This window comes from Myxine glutinosa, chromosome 1 (genome assembly GCF_964187855.1).
Source record: "Myxine glutinosa chromosome 1, kmMyxGlut1.1, whole genome shotgun sequence".
Lineage (NCBI taxonomy): Eukaryota > Metazoa > Chordata > Myxini > Myxiniformes > Myxinidae > Myxine > Myxine glutinosa.
In genome coordinates, this window is record NC_136261.1 from 15,913,397 (window position 1) to 15,922,500 (window position 9,104).

Sequence of the window (9,104 nt, forward strand, 5' to 3'; positions counted from 1 at the left end):
CTGTCCCCCCAGGATCTAAATTTGGTCCGGATGGGGGGGGGGGGGGGTCAGGAGGTTGGTACCAGCAGAGCGGAGGTTGCGGGTGGGAGTGTGTCTGGAGAGGAGGTCAGCCAGGTAGGATGGGGCCAGGTTATGGAGGGGTTTGTAGGTCAAGAGGAGGATTTTGTACTGGATTCTCTGGGAGATGGGGAGCCAGTGAAGCTTGTAAAGGACGGGGGTGATGTGGTCACGGGTCCGGGAATGGGTGAGTAGACGGGCAGCGGAGTTCTGAATGTATTGGAGTTTATTGGTGATTGTTGAGGGTGAACCATAAAGGAGGCTATTGCAGTAGTCCAGACGGGAAGTGATGAAGGCGTGGATGAGGGTTTCTGCAGCCACGGAGGAGAGGGATGGACGGAGACGGGCGAAATAAAAGAATAAATTTAAATACTAATAAGTTGGAGTCTCTGGGCAGTAATATCCTTGAGTGGACAGAAAATTTTGATGGTTGTCAAGAAATCGAGGGAAAAATAATTTACTATAATAGGGCGGGTCATACTCAGGTGCCAAAATGAATCTGAAGGAAATCCTAACATGAGGGGTGTTTCTATATTATGTGTTTTTTTATGGGGAATTCAAATACGAGTTTATTTTTTGGATGGGATAACTCTAACCGACATCAATTTGTATTTCTAAATGGCCAATTTTACCCTTTCGAACCCCTTTATAAGATATTAAAAGATATAAGGGAAATCATTCATATTGACACAACCAAATCAAATGTACATATTTATTAACAGGTGAACTGCATGTACATATATCACTGGTTACAATTATAAAGATCAATCTCCTTACTTCTTGAACTTTACCACGTTGCACAAGTCCTGCTTTGACTCATTCTTGGACATCTTCTCCTGTGCTCTATTGACCTTGTTCTTATCAATCACTTTACTTGTATTGTCTTCTGTGATGATTCCTGCATCAATCAGAGCTGCAGTTGCTATTGCTGCAGTTGGCCTCAGCCCTATGCCATACCTTACACTAGCAAGGGCAATGTTTGGAATCTAATCATTGTTTTTCTGGACCTTTGCTGAAGCTGCAGGCTCAGTGTCAGTTTCAGGGAAGAGCTCAACTTCAGTGACAAACTCATCTTCAGCACCACTTCTCTCCAATTCCAGATCCTCATCACCATCTGACAAAAATCTCTCAACATCCTTCCTGGCTGCCTTCTCTGCTGCTGCAGCATTTTTTCCTCCTTGCTCCTTCTCCTTTTCTCTGCATTCTTTTTCTTTTCCTGCCTTTCCAATGTTCTCACCTGTCTCTTGTGCTCTGGCAGATCAGGGCTCCCCATTTGGTGGGGTCCTTTACTTCCAACCTTCTCTTTCTGTCCCTTGATGTAGGCAAGATCTTTCACAGGAATCATTTTCTCTGCTGCAGGAACAGTTAATGTGGGCTTGGATCACACAGCCCTCAGAGCCTCCCCCCTCACAACTGGTAATCTGACACTTGCAAGTCAAAATATCAAATAACTTGTCTAACTTGACAATGAACCTCTCTTTGGCATCAAGGTTGCCCTTCCCAAGAGAAAACTTCACTGCCTGATTCCAGACCTCCTTGAGCTTGGACATGATGGTCACCTTTTCATTGATAACAGGAGGCTTGAAAAGAGCATTAGCTTTGCTCCACTGACAAATCAGACCAGGGTAGATGTCAGACACAAGCTGGTCCACTGGGTCGTTCCTCCTGTCATCTTCACTTTGCTCCCTCAAGTAGATGCCATACCTCAGGATATCCCTCACAGTTGGCAGTGGAGACACCAACAGCTCCTGCCCAGTGCCAACAAGATTACTTAAATGAGAACTTGATTTCATCCTTGTTCTGACTTGAGCCATTTTTAGTAGTTCACACTGAAATAAAAACAATAATACACAGGTAAGTATCCACTACAGACAGATATTAAGGTATTACACAGGTATTACAGAAAACCGTCAAAATATTGTTGCCGATCTCTACGTCGGCCTTTTTCCCCTTACCAAGGGGGGATTAATCCCCTTGTGTGTGACTGACCGACGTGAGTCCTGAAGTCGTGCAGCTCCCTCCGGAGAGGCAGGTGCCGCGACCACGGACAAGATGTTAATTGCCGAGCGGATGGCAGCCCGCTGCATAAACCATTTAACAGGTACTAAACCCGATCCTGAAACGTTGGCCAACATCGCGCCACAGGTATTCAATGAGGGAAATCACTAAGACGAACCGGATGAGAATGAAGAAGACGAAGGTAGGAAGAACAGGGATTTATTACTAATTATTTACAAGACCAAAATAACCAAGGAGAAGGAAAGATAAGAAAATAAAGACAGAAAGGATGGAAGGAGACACAGTGCAAATATTAACTTATACAAGCTTACTTAAACCCCAAGACAACACAGAAGACGGACGACAATCAGACTCACACGGGGAATGATGATAGGGATGAATGGCACGGATGGCTGGAAGGAGAGGAAGGTTCGGTTGGAGCTTGCTCCCACACGGGACGTCGGCCTCGACCTCGACGGCCACCGATCCCACCGCAATCGGTTCCCGCCTAGCAGCGGGTCGAAGCTGCGTGTCACAGGGGGGCTGGACTAACTGAGGTCTCACTTGCGGTGGTCCCAAAGCTGCGGTCCGTTCACTCAACGCTGCTGCTCCTTCTCCACTGGACTCAACAACAACTTCGCTGCTCCTCCTCCACTGAGCTCTGAACTCAACTCTCGGTGGACTCTTACGCACTTCTCTTTGGTGGGGGCTGATGCAATGGGTTTTATAACCCCACCCTCTTGAGCCACACCCACTCATCCTTGGTTGGTCGGCAAGGGCTTTCCTGGCTCCAGCCTCTGATGACGAGGTGCAGGCCACGCCTTTCTTCTCCGAGCTGGAGCACATGGAAATGGCGGCGAATGCAGTTGGAAATGCAGTTGGCAATGCAAATCGCAATGGTGATGCCAATAACCCCATTCAAAGTTACTTGGCACTTTGAAGAGGCCAAGGGGGCGTCGGAGGGACCTATCTTATTTCATTCGATGCAATGCAGTGTCAACTAGTGGGAAACAGAGTCTTAGACGACACAGAATAAGGAAATAACTATAAGAGAGGTATATGGTGGCCTACGTGCTTGTACATGGATTAACTAAGAGGACGACCTTTGACCTTTACACACAAAACAGAGGTATTTACAAGGAATCATTCAGAAACATTTATAAAGGGTGATAGTTACAACAATAAAAAACACAGGATTCTCAAATCCGCAACACTGCACCCTCATCCTCCAGGCACGTCCTCGGGCCTATAAAACTTTAACTTAGTGTGACACGTAGGTGTAGTTCCCTCTACAATTAACCTGACCCTGAGTGTGACAGTTTTAAAACACAAATAAGTATGTCCCCCTGCTGCATTGCACCCTGCCTAACAGATTTACGCCCACAAGCTAACCGAATTGCGGAATTGTCTTCAAACTAAACATGTACGGTGGGGAGCATTATTTACAATTGACGCTAATGGTATTTACAAAACTGACCCAGGACCTGTGATTGTTCTTTTTGGGGGGAGAGACAGCCTGCGCTGCATCGACGCACCAGCACCAACAAAGAGCACCATAAAGCACCAAAACGCACCGGAGTGCACAGTCACCACAGTTCAAACAAAAACCAAACCCCTGGTGCTGGTCTTCTTCTTCGGCTCCCTCTGCTGGCTAATGTTCTTCCAGATGTTGTCAACTTGTTCGTCTTCTTGCTGGCGGCCTATTTGCAATAATAAAAAGCACAAAACGTGTCCACTTTTTATTTATGGCCCACAGGGGGCCGACTATGGGTGGTTCACCTGTATGGCATAGGTGCCACGTTACCGAGGTCCGCCAGCAGATCTCGGGCCATCATGGCCGGTTCCAGCAGAGGGGCCATGCCCCAACCCGTGGGGTCCATAAGTGGTGCTCAGCCACAGACATGTGGTCCATAAGTGGTGCGTGGATGCAGGCAGCTGTGGTTGCGAGAGTTTCGGGCACACAATGGCGGACGCCCGCACACTCCCCTTAGTGCCGAGGGCATGACCCTCGGGTTGGGGAAGGAAGACAGAAAAGACAGGTGAGCGAGGGGTAAGGGCGCAAGGGTACACATCAAACAAGGTAATGCAGAACGAGGTACGTACGGAGAGCAAAGTGAGAAAGCTCGTCCCTACCATACGTCACCCCCCCTGTCACCTACTCCACCCCTGCCCTTACCCCATATTTACAACTCTCTACACATTTACAAATTTGTCACTACTGTCACGTCTTCCCCATATCTCCTAATACCAAATTCGTCACAACAATCCCACTAACCAAATTTGCCATCACTCAAATTCCTCATCAATTCCTCATAAGGAGGAAGAGATGGAACATCAGCACAATGTCACACCCACGTCGTGATGCGTCTCACAATCCAAACATTTGCACAAAGAATAATAAAACCAACAAACCATGGCATGGTGGTGGAGCTTTGTCACCTCAGGTCAGTGGATGTAGATGGTGCGAGGAGATTCCAATCCTAACTACTTCCTAAATGACATTAACACACTTTACACTACCCGGGGTCTTTCCCTGCCAATCCATTGGCCATCTTACTCTCTGTGGTTTTAAGAACCAAACTCCTATTGACCAAACTGTGGTGCTTCATTAATTTGGGGTCTCACTCCCCCGATTCAACTCCCTGTGCCTTTGCACAATTTCAGGACTGGGTCGTGTGGCTCTCCCAGCAGGTCTACCCACCTGCACACCTCCACCACTGCAGTTGCCTCTGAGCTTAACCTGCTCCTCACCCTAACCTATCTGACTGGGAAACCCTCTGGCGCTCTCCCCACCCGGTGCCCTCTCTGGCACTGGGCTACCCGGGTCCGTCCTCCGGATCCTCAGGCCCCATCCACAACAACTCTACCAGCTCCCAGAGCCCACCTGCGGCCTCACCTGGCCGACATCCTCACAGTGGCGGAGTGCCCATTCAACTACACACACTAACAGGCCACACGCCCAGCCATTTCCACGACACTAATGCACCCATCCAAACACCATTCTTCCACACGCACCACAGATGCCAATATCCAACCACAATTTACCTACTCCCTCTACCTAACTCTTAAACTACCCTCCCCGGGTATTCGTGATGGGGTCCATCCTCCCCATACACACCTTCGCACCATCCACTCCACTCCACAGTTTCCACCACACTCACTCCCATACCATCCATTCCATACTCCATATATTCCATACCATTTATTCCATACAACCATTCTCCAAACACCTGTTCATTTGCACACCTGTGCAATCACACACCTGGTGCCACCTGCACCCTCCTTCCTCCAGGACCATTTGCTCATCGCAACACACAATCACTTACTCATACATTGCTCCATACACTTCCACACTCAATACAACTCACAATCACCTCACACTTTTCACAATACACTTCTGAATACACTTTTACACACACACACACACACACAGCATCATCTGATCTAACTACTCCCTCTAACTTGGTGCTCCCCGTCTTCCCTTTAAACCAAGCACATACCACGTCATTAACAACCAAACTAATCTCCCTGCGTCCCCGACTACCTGTACAATTGTCGCTACTTACCTCTACAGTTACCTATGGTCCTTCTTCTCTAGATGCCTATCATTTTATCCTAACCCTCCCTCGGCAAGCTTACACTGCCATAAACCCCATAAAACTATTGCTCCTTTGCCAATGTGTGAGGGATGGTGGATTAACCATCCCATCACATCGGGTATCTCCCACTACCAATTTTTGCCATCAAATTCCAATTCTGCCCATCACTTTACCAATCTGCCAATTTCGATTCAAAACCCCTATTATCATCACAGTCCGCTATATCCGAGCCTCGGTGCGTCGTTACATTATTACACAGCTCGGCTTTGCACAGCCGAGCAATGCATTCAGGTGGTTTGGTCGCCTGCAGGTTGAGTCCGTCCGGCATTCATGACTCTGGGGAGGAGGCTTGCTCAGGCCGAGGTTCCACGCACCATCTCGGCGCCGAACCCTTCGGTCTTCGGCCCGATGACCGAGGCTCGCCCGGTCGGAACACCGTCCCCGCCAGGGGGCGAGGGTCCGGCCTGGCCACCCTCCCCCGGAATCGCGCCGATCGCCGCTCTGACGCGGCACCGACCATTCAGTGCGGGACCCGGCCCGGCCTGAAGATGCGCCATCCCATAAGCTCCCCGGATATATGTTCCAGGTGAGCTAAAAATTGACTTTGTACCATACATCAAAAATACATTCATATTAGACAACACAAAACTGCACCAAAAGAGTTTATACAAGTTAAAATAATTTTTAAAAAGCAATGGTAGAAGATAAAGATATTTGTTGACATGCTATATCATAGAAAAAAGTGACATACCAGACGTGGATCTTAATCCATCATCCTGAGAGCGGAGGCTGCAGACATCACTGAACCCAATTCCAGAAACACCAGGACGATTTTCCAGCTGCACATTTTGGAATCCAACAAAGTTTTGGCAGAAACTGGAAAGTTCCCGAATAACATTATCCAAGTTGACGAAAATACTTCCCAACAGAGAAGAACCTGCAATCTGGACATCTTGTGGCTTTAAAAAAGAATTCATAAATTTACAGAAGTCAGCATACATTGCAAATTGAAATTTCTCTTTGGAGAGAGCAAGGAGCTCATCCCGCAATGAATCTGACTCGGTACAAGCTCGAATAACCTTCTGATTCTCAATTCCAAGCTCATCGATCACTGCTTGGGCTGTTTCTTCTCTCAGGCCTTGTGATTGGAGCCATTCCATGAAGCTCTCCATTTCACCGATGACCAGCCAAGGATACAATGTTTATGTTACTCACAGAAAAGTTAAACATGATATATTCCTTACTCTGTTTGGAATTTTTGTGATTCATTTCCATGGACAATCCAGTCAATAATTATCCAATAAATACGGGCTTTTGTATTCAGTTTGTTGACCCACTGTGTCCCATTTTGTAAGTTTTCCCATCAATAAGGATCTAATGAATGCAAGTTTTTATTTACAGAGACAAAAATAAACCCAGAGTAAACACAAGAGGAGACCATTCGACCCATTATGCTGCGCTACATCAACACCAAACCAATTTTATCCGCGAAAAACAATGCAATTTCATTTGGGGAATGAGGGGAGGAATACGGATGAGACGATGTGGCATGACCAGGCATATCCCAAGCGCGTCAAATACAAATGGGGAAATGCATTTATTTTAATCATATTAAAATACCCAATTTGGGGTCTGTCTTTCTGTCTGTCTGTCCGATGATTTTTTTACCGCGATACATTCCGTCGTCACTTATCCAATCTCAACCAAACTTGACAGGAGGACTAACAGTCACACAATGAACAATGAAGGTTGTAGCACATTCATTCCCCCCCCCCCCCCTTCCCAAGGGGGGTTTTCTCCCTTAAAGGTGTTTTCCCACCATTGGGGGCAACGTGTTGAGGTGTATATCAATGTTAAGTTAGCGATATTGTGACATTTTTTTCAAGGCCGCTTCTACCAACAAAACTAATGATAATAGCATAAAATTGATGTAATTACAAAACAACATCAATAGTAATAATATCCCACCTCCACAAGTGGTTTTTCCCTGCCGTGTTAATGTGTATAAATCGCTTAAAGTGCCGTTTTTGTGGGAGTAACGGCCAATAAAGGAAGAAAAAATATTATAAACCACAAACATATTTGGTTACCTATATGAAGAGTCGATAATGCTGTTCCACACTGAACTGAAATAGATTTGGACTTGGACATTTGTCCATGCTTATCACATCGACGATCACACTTGATCGTAGATCTACTGCACTCTATATACCCACCAAGGGTTAATAACACGACCCTTCCTGTCGCTTCCGTGGAGTTCTTTCAAGGCGTTTTTGTGGCGTTTTTCAAAGCTCCTTCTTTTTACACAAGTAATAAAACATTATGATCACATAATATTGATTATGTTATTAAACAATATCCCCACTCCTCAAAGGGTTTTGTGGATTGAGATATTGCCTCCCCCCTCCCCCACCTCAAAATCCTCACTGAAGTAAATATTACGATCAGTAATTTAAAATGGTGAGGTACGGTCTGATGCTTTCACTGACCTGATCTAACATGATATGATGTCATGTATGTTCTGATCATTTCAAATAATTATTTTTTTGGTATCGAAAGCCAAAGCTCGTGTAAGAGCAAACACATTAAACACGAAACCATGCACAGATCTACCATGTTATAATATCTTGCAGATGTTCTGATGCTTTCCATGACCTGATCTAACATGTCATTATATCATGCACATTCTGATCCTTTCAATGACCTGATCGAACATGTTATAACATCATGCACTGTCTAATCCTTTCAATGACCTAATTTAACATGATATGATGTCATGCATGTTCTGATCATTTCAAATAATTATTTTTTTGGTATCGAAAGCCAAAGCTCGTGTAAGAGCAAACACATTAAACACGAAACCATGCACAGATCTACCATGTTATAATATCTTGCAGATGTTCTGATGCTTTCCATGACCTGATCTAACATGTCATTATATCATGCATGTTATGATCGTTTCAATGACCAGACCTAACATGTTATAACATCATGCACGTTCTGATCCTTTCAATGACCTGATCGAACATGTTATAATATCATGCACTGTCTAATCCTTTCAATGACCTGATCGAACATGTCATAATATCATGCACTGTCTGATCCTTTCAATGACCTGATGTAGATGATATAATATCATGCATGTTCTAAACCTTTCAATGAGCTGATCTAACATGTTACAATAGCATGCATGTTCTGATCCTTTCAATTACCTGATCTGACATGTTATAATATCATGCATGTTCTAAACCTTTCAATGACCTGATCTAACATGTTATAATAGCATGCATGTTCTGATCCTTTCAATTACCTGATCTAACATGTTATCATATCATGCATGCTCTGATCCTTTCAATGACCCGATTGCACATGTCATATCATGTATGTTCTGATCCTTTCAATGACCTGATCTGACATGTTATAATATCATGCATGTTCTGATGCTTTCAA

General features: G+C 45.3%; 1 protein-coding gene across 1 annotated transcript in view; it reads right to left on the minus strand.

Annotated features, from left to right (window-relative positions):
- LOC137421457 (uncharacterized) overlaps positions 1–6,816 on the minus strand; it is a 51,721-nt gene extending 44,905 nt beyond the window's left edge. Inside the window, exon 1 of the mRNA XM_078784302.1 lies at positions 6,406–6,816. Within this exon, the coding sequence (XP_078640428.1) occupies positions 6,406–6,814 (409 nt within the window). The 5' untranslated portion in view covers positions 6,815–6,816. The remainder of the gene's footprint in view (positions 1–6,405) is intronic.
- Between the last annotated feature and the right edge of the window lie 2,288 nt (positions 6,817–9,104).